This window comes from Bombus huntii, chromosome 9, assembly GCF_024542735.1.
Source record: "Bombus huntii isolate Logan2020A chromosome 9, iyBomHunt1.1, whole genome shotgun sequence".
Lineage (NCBI taxonomy): Eukaryota > Metazoa > Arthropoda > Insecta > Hymenoptera > Apidae > Bombus > Bombus huntii.
The window spans coordinates 6,112,471-6,127,093 of NC_066246.1; the positions used below are offsets into that span (position 1 = coordinate 6,112,471).

General features: G+C 47.7%; 1 protein-coding gene across 10 annotated transcripts in view; it reads right to left on the minus strand.

The window, feature by feature from the left end:
* The window catches only part of LOC126869253 (phosphatidylinositol 3-kinase regulatory subunit gamma), a 37,002-nt gene that overhangs the window by 15,184 nt on the left and 7,195 nt on the right, over nucleotides 1-14,623 (minus strand). For 5 of the 10 annotated variants that reach the window (XM_050625522.1, XM_050625521.1, XM_050625524.1 and 2 more), the window contains 2 exons: nucleotides 5,144-5,253; nucleotides 2,306-2,440 (listed from right to left, as the gene is read on the minus strand). In XM_050625522.1, the coding sequence (XP_050481479.1) occupies nucleotides 2,306-2,440; nucleotides 5,144-5,253 (245 nt within the window). Of the gene's footprint in view, nucleotides 1-2,305; nucleotides 2,441-5,143; nucleotides 10,733-14,623 lie in introns of those variants that run through there. The other 5 variants (XR_007690868.1, XM_050625517.1, XM_050625519.1 and 2 more) reach the window with 4 other exon arrangements.

Sequence of the window (14,623 nt, forward strand, 5' to 3'; positions counted from 1 at the left end):
ATTTGCGATTTTTCACGCATCAAGGAAGCGGTCCTCGCAACGCCGTCGAACGGGCGTCTCGATGACGTAACGAACAAGAGCGAACGTTACGGGGGACGACCTCGTAAAAGGGTGAACACGACGAGGCGATCGTAATTTATACGTGTCGTAACGTCTTTCGCGACTGACATCTCGTTTTCCAGGTGCAGTTGTTTCCTGAGCCAACAGGTGTCAGGTACACATGTGCCTCGCGATACACGGCTCTGTGCACGATCCTACATACAATGTACCGCGGGGATAAAAGTTAGCGAATAGGATAATCGCACGTCATCCTTCACCTGGCCGATTTTTACGCTTAGCCATGCCCCTCTGGCGAATCGAATATTTTCACGCGCGAGGAAACTCAAACATACAGAGATATCCTTGTTCGATAACAGCGTGTTGCTCCAGTGTAAATTAGGCAAGTTACGTAATTTCCATTACGAACCAAAGGTTGTCGCAAAAGCGTCGTAAAAATTATAAGACGCGATTCTACTCGCTGAGAGGCAGGACACGGATCGCCATTTCCGGCAACGGGTGACTGGCAAATATTTTTTCCAAATTATGGTATTCGGGGGCACGCTCGCGCGGGCTATTTTAAAATGTGCCGGCAAGAACGTGTTCCTCCGGCGCCACGAGTTGTACTGGGCCAAACGTTATTCTTAGCACCGCACGCGCAGCCGAAGCGTAGAACGACCGATGTGCACGCGTGTTATACACGGAACGCGTGATTACGAGGTCCACAAGTTCGTGCAACCGTCAAATCTGACGCGTAATTATATTGTTTCGCGTCCAGCCAGCGTGCCAGATTATCTCTGTGAGTCTACAGACGATGAAAGAACCGACGACGAACGAAGACGAAAAATAATTTGCCTCTCTCGTGACTGGGGCAAAAAACGAGCATCGAGAGCGTAGGATTTTTGCTCGAATCAGTCAACGAGATAAGGGGCACAGAGCAACGCGTAATTTATCAAGCTGACACCCGGCGTCGAGTGTTAATTATACGGGACGCATCAATCCTCCGAATTTATTCAGCACTGCCGCCGGAAGATACACGGCATATTACACGAGGTGGTCGTTAAATCGTTACGCTCCATCGTCGATAAAGGAAGATGCGGGTGTCGCTGTTGCTACCAAGATAGTACGACCTTAATATATTTTCAATATATCGAGCCGTGTCTTGGAGACGACGATACCGATACGAAACGTTCTCGACGAAGAGGAAGGATCTACTTTGCCGGATCAATTTGGCAATTAGGAGAAGGATAGAGAGCATCGATGCAACGTATCGGGCGAACGAATCGATTTAAAATTGATCTAAGGTACCCGAGGTGGCATCGAAATGCGTTTTCCTTCGGTCGAGGCTCGAATATCGACACGAAGGACGAAGCGAATGGGAATCGGACGATTTCTCGCGCCGAAAGGACACTTCCAGACGATTTACGAGTCGATTAGCATGGTAATATGCGATTTACACCCGGAGAAACCTTGGCCAGACGAGTATTTTTATTCTTTTCGCCCGGACACGACCATCGAGACGCGTCGTGACTAAATTTGCGAAAGATCCTTGCCAGGGCTCCGACCGATTCCACCTCAGAGGATTCTTGAACGGGCGTAGAACAGGTTGCGACATTTTATGGTTGAATATAAAAAAGGACAATCGTTTAATTTGTTTACTCGTCGAGAAACTCGAAGAACTTCGTTTCGTGCAGAAATGCAGAAAGGTAACGCTTCGCGAAGTCATGCGCTGGAAGATAACGAGAAAGCATTCGAGTACTCTCGATAATCGATAAAAAAAAAAAAAAAAAAAAGAAAGAAAAGAAAAGAAAGAAAGATAGGAAAAGAAAAAATAAACTGGAGGAAGGGAGGACGACACTATAAAGAGTCGACTGTGCTGTAGAGCAGACGCTACAGGGCAATTACAGGGTCAACGGGCCAAGGAAAACGTCGTCCAGATACTCTTGAGTCGAGGTCATCGCCTTTGAGTACTAGCCAAAGAATTTTCGATCTCCCACCGTGGTTGATTCCGTTCCCGACACGGTTCTCTGACTTGAAACAAGCAAAACCAGGCAAAAATTCGCGGCCGACAACTCCCTTTACCTTCGCTTCTCAACGAGAAACTCTATCGGTTTTAAACGATCTGAGATATTCCCGATCCAGCTAGCAACGACGAACGACCGAATGTTTCAACAGTTACGAAAAATAAATGATTAAATAGAAGAGAAAGAGTAAACGTAGAAAAAGATTTTAAAGGAGTGAAAAAGATGAAGCTTAAAAATCCACTTACCATCAGCTTATCCCGGTCCAGAAAAGGAAGATCGCTCCCCTTGACGTCCTTAGACTTGAAAACATCCGCATAGCGGTAGAGATTTAGAGCAGCCATCCATTCGACGACGTTTAGGGACGTCCACTCGCTTACGGGCTGTTGGAAGAAGCGTGATACCGGTCAAACGGTTCTTTTCAGATATGTACCAGGAACTCGAGAGAAGCCCCAATTCAGGTGCAAAACTCAGGAGGAAAACTTTTACACAAGTAAAATTCACACGCGCATGGGCCATGGGACGAATATTCACAGATACAATTAATCATCTTTCTCACGAATGGAATTATTACGTAAGGTTCCGGTAATCGTTCACCGCGAATTCCGCGCCGATAAATCTCGATGACGCGTTTTCCCATTTAAAAATATTTTCTCGGTCAAGAATTCTTGTGCAAATAGAACAGATAATATCTTGCAGAAAAATTCCGATCATTATTATTCCACTAGTCATCGATATTAAAAATCGTTGGTAAAAATATTTGAGAAAGTTGCGAAATTACTTTTAGCCCGTGCCAAAAATAAAGGTTAACCCTCCATAACTGGAATTCCGTTTCGGTAAGAAGAATTTCATTCGGAGAAAGAAGTTACAATCCGTTACAATTCTTCTCTTCAGGAGTGATAGTTATCGTACGAGTGATTTAGCGCCAGTGCGATGGTATAATAATAAAATAATACGCAAATCGAGTTGAATATTTGATTTCCAAAGAGTTACATAAACACTGCGATACTAAAATTAAAAAATTTTCGAAAAACAGGATCGATCTATTTAAAATTTTAAAAAAGGTGTAGCTATGGCGTTACAGAGGGTTAATACGAATTCTTTTATTCGTCGTACCGTTTACCGTACGAGAAAGCACCGAGAAAGCGAGTAAGTAGATTCGTCCGCTTTATGATCAGACACGGCGACAGAAGACGCTTACCCAGCTGCTCGTTTTTCGTCGTCCTTTCTATAGTTGCGACCAAACATCGACGTAAGTATACCGCTTGCACAAAAGCCGAATTACAATTTCAATGAAAAACACTACAGAAGATATATAGTTTATCCCTGGGATCGGTGAGCACAATCGTGAGGATGCTGTTGGCGGAGGCGAGCGTGGCTGCGAGCGCGTCTACCACGCGACCAGAAACTCAGATTAGATAGGACTGGCGCAACAGAAAGAGGACGAGGGACGAGCGCGAGCGCCAATATCGAGAATGCTCCGATAAAACGAAAGCGTAAAAACTAAGGGGAAAAGAAAACGTAACCTTCTCTCGTAACCTTAAGTCTACGGTCGTGACGACACGAACGAGATAACAGAGCGTATCACCCACTGAAGAACAGTCGCGAGCCCATTTATCTCCTGCGAATATTCACGCGGTGAATACGCTTCGATCGTTACGCGAACGATTTTCATCTTTAAATTACTACTACGTTGTTTGGAGCTGCGCGATATAATCGAATGTAAACGATAAACGGTGAAAAAACCGCGCCGTAAATGGAGCTCGTTCCGTATCGCTCGGGGGAAATTGCGTAAATCCGAAAATGTAGTTAAAAGAACATAGACTGAGTGTTGGACGAAACAAGAGCTACGTGTGCACGATTAAGTGAACGAACGCGTCTTTTCTTTGGCTTTGGCGCCAGGTCGGAAATTACCATGCCAAAATATCGTGCTGTTGGGTGGTGTGCGTGTAGATTCGAACGCGTTGCTACTCGAGTGTTTACCTGGATTCGTAAACAGAGAAATTGCCGGAAAGCGTGTATTACTCTGTAATTAACAGTGTAGATTAGATCGTTGGCCTAATCGTTCGCCGTCGCGTCGTCTGGAACCTCTGCACGTGGAAAGTTATAGATAAACTCAGTGACGACGAAGATCAACGATAAAAAAAAAAAATGAAGAGGTCTCACGCGGGAGCACCGAGCGATCTGATTCTTTTTTCGAAATTTTATGCAGAGACAGCAGCAGCGTTACGATTTAGGTCGTTACGCCATCGAATCTCGAGAAGGTTTCGCTCTGATAACGAAACCCGGCTAGTGTTTGTGTACAAAGTCATGTTCTGAACAGACAGGAGACGAGTAAAGGGGAAAGCGCGTGTTCAAAGCAGACCTCGAATGCTCGGAAACGGTGGCGATTATGTGTCTGCGATTTATGCAAATTAAACAGAGTTACGGAGATAAATTCAAACGTGGAACCAGTTGGTTCACCTCCGAGTAACAGCAGCACGATAAACAATTTTCCTTGTAAACCAGCGCGTTTCAGCTACCGTGCACCGCGAGCCACGAACAAAAGCATTCCTCCGTTCTCTCGAAACAACACATCGTCGCTTAAATACACCGAACCGACACTATTTTAAGTAGAATACAGAACGATTAAATCACGGACGTGACCTTGCTCGCGACGAGAACCGGATAGAAAATCGTCGTCGCCATCGTATACCCGAACTTCGACTGTAAACAGAATTGGTTGCCGACGAGAAGACGAAAAGCCATTTAACGAAAGCGTGTAGCTTTCGAGTAATTAAATTCGTTTGCAAACAATTTCAAATTCCAAATGAATCACGTCGGCGATCTCTAAGCGCGAAAATGAACGACATCCTTTGCTTCTTAACTTTCTTTTTCAAACGATAGACATCCGTGCAAAAAAAAAAAAAAAACGTTCGTACGTGTAGCGTGATGTTTGTTCACGGATAAGAGCAACTTTACTCCGACCGGTGATTTATCAGCGACGTTCGTCACGTGTTGGCAACAAAAGGAACAGAAAGAGCAAAGAGATAAAAAGTGTAAAAAAGAAATGTAGTTGAAGCGGGAAAACAAAAGATCGTACTGACCTTGTCCTTGTCGAGAACCTGGCCCGGTAGCGCGTGACCCTTGCTACTCCATTGGCAGAGGTGCTGCCCGCTGTGCTCCGAGCAGACCACGTGGAAGCACGCATGGCACTCTGGAGGACATAGAGAACCGCACATGCAACAGCATAGATTACGCATAGCAGCCGGCTCACGGCCGGCTCCAGTGCCCTTGTCAAGGGCACGCTGCCCGCTATCACCGCCCAAGCCCTCGTGACCGATTGAATTCGAATAGACGCCATTCTCTGTCACTAGATCGTACGCGACACCGTTCATCGACGTTTCGCCGTTTTGTTGCCGCAGGAGATTCTCGCACGAACACAGATATTGATGGAACGACGCTGCTCTCGCGCAAGGAAACAGCCCGCTCGGCCAGAGACGCGCGAATTCCTCTGAACTTTCCGGCAATTCCTTCGACGTGCTTTTCAACGTTGGATCGGATCGAAACTCGTCCACAAAGGCGGTCAACGATGACTTCAAAACTTGTTGTTTTCGGATTACGGGAACGTTCGTGAAATTTGCGGAACAAGAGGAGGAAGTGGTATTATTGACAGAGTGGGTTTGTTGCTGGTTAGCGGAGTATCGTTTGAGCAAGGACAACGCGGCACTTCCTTTAGGTCTGACTGGTTCTGGGGGTGACGATGGCTCGTTGGTGGGCAGAGATTTGGTGGAGTTGGCGGGACTCGTCGCTGCGCTGATCGTAATGGTACTTTGAAGATCACCGTAGGCTCCGTTGCTGTTAATGGCGAGAAGGTTGGCGTGAAAATTACGTGGCGGTTGTATCTGTCTGGGATGAAGTTGCAGATTAGGGGCGATCGAGGTGGAGGCGTTCGGTACCGAGGTTGGCGGCACGATCGTCGCGGAGACGGCGGACGTCGAGGCGACGGCGGCGTTCGCCGAGGTGGCGCCTTTGCGAAGCATGTAATTGTCAGAATCGACGGCTAAGAGCCGCGACATGGCCGTGGATTTAGCTTTAGTGTCATCGTTCGGGTTTCCCTTGGGCAATACTTTGGTCGTGTCGGTCCTGAACTTGGTTTCGGCGAGCTTCTCGTATTCCTCCTTGTCCGCGTAGCTCGCCGTCGTTATCGGGCTAAAGAGATCGTGTATCCTGCCGTGTAAGCTGACCGCAGGCTGCACCTGCGAGGCAGCAGCGGTCGCAGCAGCTGCGGCGGATGCACTCGACGCCCGCTTCATCGCTGAGGCCTATCACGATCATCAAAGCTCCAGCCACGACTAGGTTTTATTAAACGGTTCCACTGAGGCTGTCGATTTCGAGTTGTTACTTTCCGGCGAGTCCTGAGCCTCCCTCGATCGACGCGAGTCGCCCGTCATCGTCGCCTTCGCGTTCGCCTCGTCTGCCTCTGGCGAGGTTTCCTCTCGAGGTTCCGCCTTTCGGTTCCGTCTCACGGAACACACACAAACTACTTACTTTACTTACTCGCCTGTCTCCACTGCCCTCCGGGACGGTACGTTCTCGTCGTCGTTGTCAGATTCTCGCGTGTTAAAAACGTGATCGCTTCGGTCGAGTCGCGTTTCAAGGTCATTCGCATGTCGCCGCCACCAACGCAGCCGTGATCCAGCTTCGCTGCACACTTTCTTCTTTCCTTTCGTTTTCTATTTCCGAGACGCGGCAGAGAGCAATTCAGCGATCGGATATTCGTCCGAGACAGACGTAGTAGTAGAGTAGGTCGTGATTCGTCGATTCGCCGGTATGTCCGTTCTTTTTTCTCACGGCCAAACGATAACGCGCGATCCTCGATCTTCTCTGTGTTCTATTCGAAGGGCTTCTTCTAGTCGTCGCTGAAAACCGGCTCCGTCCAATCGCCGCAATGTTAATTGCCAATCAGCTGCGGAGAAACGTGTCGTTTCGTATTCGATGGTTAGCTTATCGTCGAACACGTCGATATCTTTGAGAAGGAAAGATTCCACTCGTTATTAGCATGAAAAGAGATAGAGAGCGTAAAGGAGGGAGAGGAGGTCCGTCGAATTTCCAATGGGTAACCTCTTCTCGGTCGGCGTGATCCAACGACGTGATCCAATGACGTGAATCGAGCTGCATTCCTCAACTTCGTCCTTTATTATTAATATACTCTCCAAGTGGAAATAGATGGACACCACAGATAAAGAAGAGAAAATAAAAAAAAACAGAGAGAGAGAGAGAGAGAGAGAGAGAGAGTCGCTGCCGTGGGTGTGACCTCGTGTAAATTCGTTTTCCATAAATCTCACTCCTACCACTCTCTCTCTCGTGCGCGCACACACGACCTTTGTATAAACGCCGAGATTCGCCGAGCCGAACGAAACCGGTTTCGTCAAGCAACGACACCGAACGATTTTCAACGTAGTCCCGCGAGCCTGTATAGACGAGAGAAGAGAGATCCTCGTGGGTTATTCGAGAGAGCAAGTCCAGATGACCTTAAAGCGGTTCCCTTCGTCAATTAGATCGAATTATTTTACCAATGCGGTCGAACAAGATTTTCTGCTCGCGCACGCTTCAGATCGAATCGGTCGCGGATCCAACGACATGCGCGCGCCTCGATCTCCGATTATTTCTGCCTACCGAAGCAAACGTGCCCGTTAACGTTTATTCGTTGCTTTGTTGCTCCTTTCGTGTTACTTCTTCTAACCTCTTAGTCTCCCGTGGGAAATCGATCACTGCCTTTTCAAGATCGAGATGGAGAGACAGAGAGCGCGTTGGAAAAAGGACGTTGTTGGTGCTCTGGATCTTCGTAACCTTCGATCGTAGTCGTTAATTGCGGTAAAACAACCGGCTTCTGTCTGCCGTCTTGATAGCGTGCGTTAATTCAACACGAGTTAGATATAGTTACAAAGTAGTTCTCGAGTTGCGGCGAGGGACGAACAGAGGAGCGGTCGTTCATGGTAGAAACGTGCTCAGCTAATCTCATGAGTTCACCAAGTCACACGTAACGTTGCGCGAGAATCTGGCGACTTCTCTTCCTTTTTTAATTCTCACAGTCGGTCATCGACCGTACGATAAAACCAATTAACAACGTTTCCATATTCTTCGTTCTTTGTGTAATAAACAGTAGACGTCGATTCAAACGATCCGCGCAAAGATCGTCGATCACAAAACGGAACACATCCGCGGTTGCCCTTATCACGACCACCAGTAATCCGCGACTGCTGCGTCTCCTCGGTCTGCCTGGCGTTCTTCCTCGTCGATAGATCACTATGGAGCCACCTTACCAACAGTGAGTCAACGGGTCTGTCGGTAAAGCAGTTCGTCACGGACGATCTTATTACCTCGTTTCTTTTCTCGCCACACGTATATCCTTTTCTCCTTGATAGACCGTTCCGTCGAGACAAACGATTCAAGTAGGCTTTTTAAATCGATACTAAAAGATTCTTGCTTCTCGATTTTCCAATTCCTACAAAATGACACAGCCGAATTTCGACAATACTGCGAAAAGCTACGATGCACTTGAAACGAGACTTTTCTTTCATTAATCGAGCTTCTGGCATAAGAAAACCATAGTATCGAACTCTCTTACCGTCCTATTCGTTCTCCGATCAGTCCACACCGGAACACCGGCATATACGTGCCTACTCGCAGAAACAGCGCACGCACGAGATGGAAAAGTCCACTGGGCACTGCACTTTTTGCACCGGCAGCCTGCACCACGCGCACACCTGCACACACGACGACGGTACACACGTCACTTTCTGCACGTATGTGCACGACACCTATCTATACGTCTGTCTTTTTCCTCTGCGATATACTCTTTCTCTTTCCCGACCACCGTTCTCGTTCCTTCACTCTTTTCGTCGCCCTCTCTTTTTCTACCCTCGCTACTATTGTTTCTTTCTCTCGCGTTTCGTTCCCTTGCTCTCTTCCACTTCTCTGTTTCACACTCGTCTGCTGGCCGAGTACAGCCGGTCTACGTGCCGACTACCAACCGCGGGCCAAGTCTTCAACTTCTTCCCCTTTTTCTCCTCTATATTTCTTCTGCTCTTTTTCGTGACACACCGACGTCCTCCTACTCCGTGCAAGTTTATTCCATCATTCACAAGCATAAGGAGAACGTTTCCAAGTTTTCGGCTTTCACTCGATCGCGGTCGCCAAAGTCGCGAGAAATCAGTCAGTGTTCTTTGATGATTTCCCAAAGTACACACAGCGTTAAGTCGCACCACGAATTTCTTGTCCAATCACCGGTCACATACTACGATACTTGGCACGGACTCTCTGTCTAGCTGTCCGATATCGTCTCTCTGGGTTTCTTCTGCCTTTCCACATTCGCCGATCGTTGCCGAAGCGTCAAACTTTTCCACGGATCTCGTCCGACACACTCGACGACTCCGTTCTCTCCGGCAGGCTTTTCTTTGCCGTTGCCACCGGCCGCGAATCATACATCTACGCTGACGATTTCCTGCCAGAGAAAATATCTCCGGCGGCTCGGCGCACAGCTGACCGGCCGGTCCGCCAAGTTCGGTCAATAGCCATAGCAGTCGCAGCCTGCCGAGGGTTGCTCGTGCTCGACCGTCGGCGTTACACTTCGGTCCCTTCCGTCTCGTTTCGGCTCTTTCCGTGGCCTTTATGCGAGCCACCAATGTACATAACGACTACCGGACCCCGGGCTTGCCGAGCGATCGAAGAGGCTTCGTGGAAATTCCTCGACCATTCTCTACTCTCGGCTTACACGCTTCTCACGCTCGCGGGATCTCGTCTTATTTCACTTCGAGTGGAAACAGACTTCCGTTCCACGGAGCGCACGATTTTTCCGTTGGATTATCGACTAAAGCTAATACACGGGTGGGCTGAACATTATCGAAATTCTACAGTCTGATTGGTGACAAAGGTTGACGACTTGTATCATGTAAAACCGAGATTGTCCACGCAAATTAAATCTTCGTTCGTTTAGCTCCCTCCTTTCTTTTTTATTTCTCTCTTACGGTATAAAGTAATCGTCGACTTGGCGCAGAGTACGTTCGGAATACGTTCGAACGATTAATTAAAAATTATCATCGAATTACAATCGGTCTGTCAACTCGGGCTTATTCTTATCTAGGACCAGCTGCGATAAAGTCTCGGAGCGAGCGTATCTGCAGTTTCTAGGCAGACGATGGAATAAAGATCCCGATCAAATAGCTGATATAAAAGTGACGCTTGAAAAAAAAAAGTAGAGACACCATTCGCGCTGTCGTTCGTGACTAAATCGAGCTGGACCGATGTCGTGTACCGTTGAAAGCCACGTGTCTTGTTTGCAAAACGTTCAATTCCCGGCGATCGTTCGCGTCGGACGTAGATCCTCCGTTTGATGACTCAAAGATCCGGAATAGGTAAAAATTCCATCGACTCGAACGCGTAAAAATAAATCGGTGATAAAACGAATCGGGCCTCGGGATAAACTTATTCGCCTCCACGGAAATTCAATGGGCGAAAATCCTTTGGTGAAAAGAGGGGGATGGAGAGACGTGACTCTAAACTTCTCTCTTCTATGCCCGAGAATCGGAGACAAGGAGGAGAGACGAATCGAAAATCCCGTCCCCTTTTCCCGCGTCGTAAATGTCAATGCTGACGATACTAGAATAAGATTTCATTCTTTACGATCAGTCTTTACTCTCGCTCTTATCGTGAAAGCGCTGCATGCGATACGCTCAAGTGCGTACGCACGTGCTCTCGCGCGCACCAAGGGCCTCCCGCTACTCGAGTCACATGAAAGGGCCGCGCGTGTACTTGAAAGGGAAGAAAGGGACGTGAAAGTGAAAAGCGACTTTCCATGGTAAAAGAGGGGACACGCGGGGAGAGGCGGTGCGATACAAGGATCCCCGGACGTGGGATGATCGAATTCGGCCGCGCATGCGCCCTGCTCCGGGTATCCTGTTCAAGGTCACAGTACCAACGCCGTACCAACCCTTCGCCCTGCATTTTAGGCACAAAAGGACCGATCGATTCCCCATCGGAAAGCCAAATGATAGACCCTTTCTCGTCGTACAGCTACGAGGGAGAGGGATTAAATTTCAATCGACGGGTCCATAATCGTTTCTCTGGTTTACCGATATTTTCAACGTTTTCGTTTTGTTCCGGAAACGCACGAAATATTCTTTTTTTTTTCCTTTTCTTTTCGTTGTATTTAGTATCCTCTATAGGATACGGATACGTCAAGCGGAACAGACGTGCGATTTGCCGAGCAACGATGTTAATGGATCTTAAAAACCGAAAAAGTATTTCTGGCGCATCCAAGAGAACGATGAACGATATGGCGTTCCGTTCCAGTAGATTTTCCTAGCGTGGATTAGACCGAGAGGCGAGAGAACGTTTTAAGAGGCATTCTCGATTTCACGTTGGTAGGTGTGCATCGTGAGAGCGAAGAAATCCTTAGATATCCGACGTTGTCGATGTTGCGGCAAGAATCGCGTTTCCTTTTGGCGCGAGTCGGTGGTATGTTTTAAATCAGGTCGAAAGAGGCGCGGCGCGCTTTTCACGCGCGCTCCACGCACGTTATTAAATATCTCTATTGCGCGAACCTTGCTTGATAACTTTCAACTATGCGCGGCTCGAGTCTCGTAGCTGCTGAAATAAAAGCTACGACAAAAACTCGCTTAGCCAGATGGGAGGAAACGCACCGAGAACAGAATTATACGCGTGGTCTAAACGCCTAAACGACACGCCCCGAACAACCTCCCAGATCGTGATCGCGTACAAAAGCGGCATCCTTAATGTAGGTACCGATGGTAGATCGATCGGTCGATCGATCGGTTCGAAGACAACGATGGTCGAAGGGATCATCGTAAGCTTGCGCGCGATGGATCGTCACGCGTTAGCGCGTGCACACGCACACGAACACGCCGATACCCGATTACAAAGAGAACTTTGTCGTCACTTTCTGCATACAAATCTTATCTTGGCGACCGTGCATGGTCGCGGTATCGAGCGATATAAACAAAATGAAGAACTTTTTTCACGGCGCTCTAGTTCGATTAGTCGCGAATCGTTGCGAGTATTTAAATGGACATCGCGATAACAATACGCGGCATTGTACTGAACCGACACAGGGGGGCTCGCTGGGGGCACTATCGACTGTTCGGCACGGCTTAAGAAATATTTATCGATACGATAAAGAGCATATTTATTAAAGATAAATAATAAAGAATCGTCGATGTCGAATCTCATCGACGACGAGTACTGAAACTTTTCCCCAGCAACGTAAGTAAGTAGATGGGCGCGTATATACAAACAAAGCGGCTTAATATGGGCAGATGCTAGGGATGGAAAGAGCCGTTTCGCGTGCTTATGAAATCGGTCGATCGCGTCGATTCGTATAATGCAACGCGTGCTCCCTTTTGCTTCCGTCAATGTTTAAATACGGCAACGTGACGAAGACACGCTCTGCTGCACCCGTATAATACGAGAGTGCCGGTAACTCGTTTTTTATTCCGCTCTTTGACTGGCTGATACTTTCGTCGTCTCGCGCGTCGTCGTACGCGCGCATATCGAAAGAGTTAACGCGCAAAATAATTCCAACAGAGAGCTGCACACTGGGGGAAAAGCAGCGATCAAAGCAACGGCAAGTCGATTCCATCGATTACTTAACCATGTAAATTGATTCGTATAAACGGATTCATGCTTGATATCGTGTTGTTCTCTTTTTTTTTTTTTTTTTTTTTCCTCTTATACGCACATTCTACGTTCGGTCGGGATACGCCGACGTTTCCATTATAACGTTGAAAACGTGTTGAAGCAGAAGTCAAAGCGAGAGAACAGAGAGCGAGAGAGAAACTTCGGTCTTTCCCTCCTTAATTGCTCAGTTTCGATTCAAGGAATCGCGAACAATGACATATAGGAAAATAGGAGGAAGCGTAGGCAGCAGATTCTCGGTAATGAGACGAGTTACGTTACAGCGGTACGTAATCGACAAAATTGCGGGTGCTTGGACGCTAATAATTAACAAACGAATATAATCACCGAACGGAAAGTGACCGCTAGGAAACGTACGTGCTCGATCCGCGAACGCGAATCGCGTGCACTCGTCCTTCGGTTTAATCATCTCGGCATGTACATATGTATGTATCTTTGCGAGAAGCTCGAAAGATAAATCGTCGATTCTATTTTCGAAACGGAATTATTTTCACGAGGATTTTCTTCGAAATTCCAAGCGAACATCTCTTGGAAACATATCGGGCAGGAAGACGTATCGTCGCAACGTCGAGATTACCTCGCAAGACGAAATTGACGGTCTGGTCCGCATAAATACCGGCGTTTTAATTCAACGGGAACACCATCAGCGACCCATGTCACCCGTAAACTAGGAAACTCGCGAAATATGTCCTATTCTCCTCGTGTCGACTCCATCGTTTACCCCGGTAATCCTGAATTTCCCATAGCAACGTGACGGTGCACTCCATTACCCATGACCTCCGCCCTGAGCCTGGGGGCTTCTATATCTGCGAATCAATGCAGCTCCATTGCGTGCATCCCGGTCCCATGTGTGTGTGCACGTGTACACGGTTACATGTAGATATAACAGTCGCCGAAATACAGTCGGTAGCCTAATCGGAATGGTCACGCAACGATTGCTGCTGTAGAGAAAATAAGCACGCGTGATCGTTTCCTATCGCCTTGTTTTCCGTCTTCTCCACTGTCTCGCGCGTCTGTCTACCGCGTAATTTACATGTTACACGAGAAAATAGAGACACGTCGATCCGTATGGAACGGGAACACGAGCCGTTATACCGAAAGCGAACGCGATGCAATTCATTAGCGATTGCCAACTAACAACGCGTCTTGTATTTTACGAAGCGTCAGTTCCGTTTATCCTTTAAGATCGGATAAAGCCGAGCGAGCCATTTATTCTCCCGTGGTCAATTTGAATACATTAATTTTAGCGTAGAGCGAAGAGCGAGGGAGGAAGCGTATCCGTGCGCTCGCGCGCACGTACGATTCCAGTTGAATCTCGATATCGCGTGGTAAAAAAACTCGAGGAACACGACGAGATAGGGAGTTCTAGTTTTATCCGCGACTTCCGCGAGTCTAGTTGGAACATTGCTCGAATAACTCTGGCCGACTCTTTCCAGCTATACAAATATTCCGCTCATAAATATGTATATATCGTAAATCGGTTATGCGCCAAGACCGCTGGAAGCGTATCAAAAAATGGAACAAAAGGATGATGAATGAATCGTATTGTGTCAGCAGGGCGAAGAGAGGGTTGAGCCGCGGCGAAAGAAAAACGATAGGCGTGTGCTCGAGCTATCTGGCGCTATCGAAACTTATTACGGTCGAAAATTATTGCAACGGCCACGTTTATTAGAAGCGGCGAGTCAACGCGTTTCCTTCATCCATCAATTTCAATCGCCGCGCGACCGCGTGACTTTCTCGCACCGTTCGCATAACGTGAATAGCGAAAAGTATAACGCTGTTCGTGACCGGTGTCGCATACTCGCCGATACTCGAGGTTAACCGTGGGGTGAACGAGAGAAGAAACGGCGAACGATGCTGCGAATCTGGCA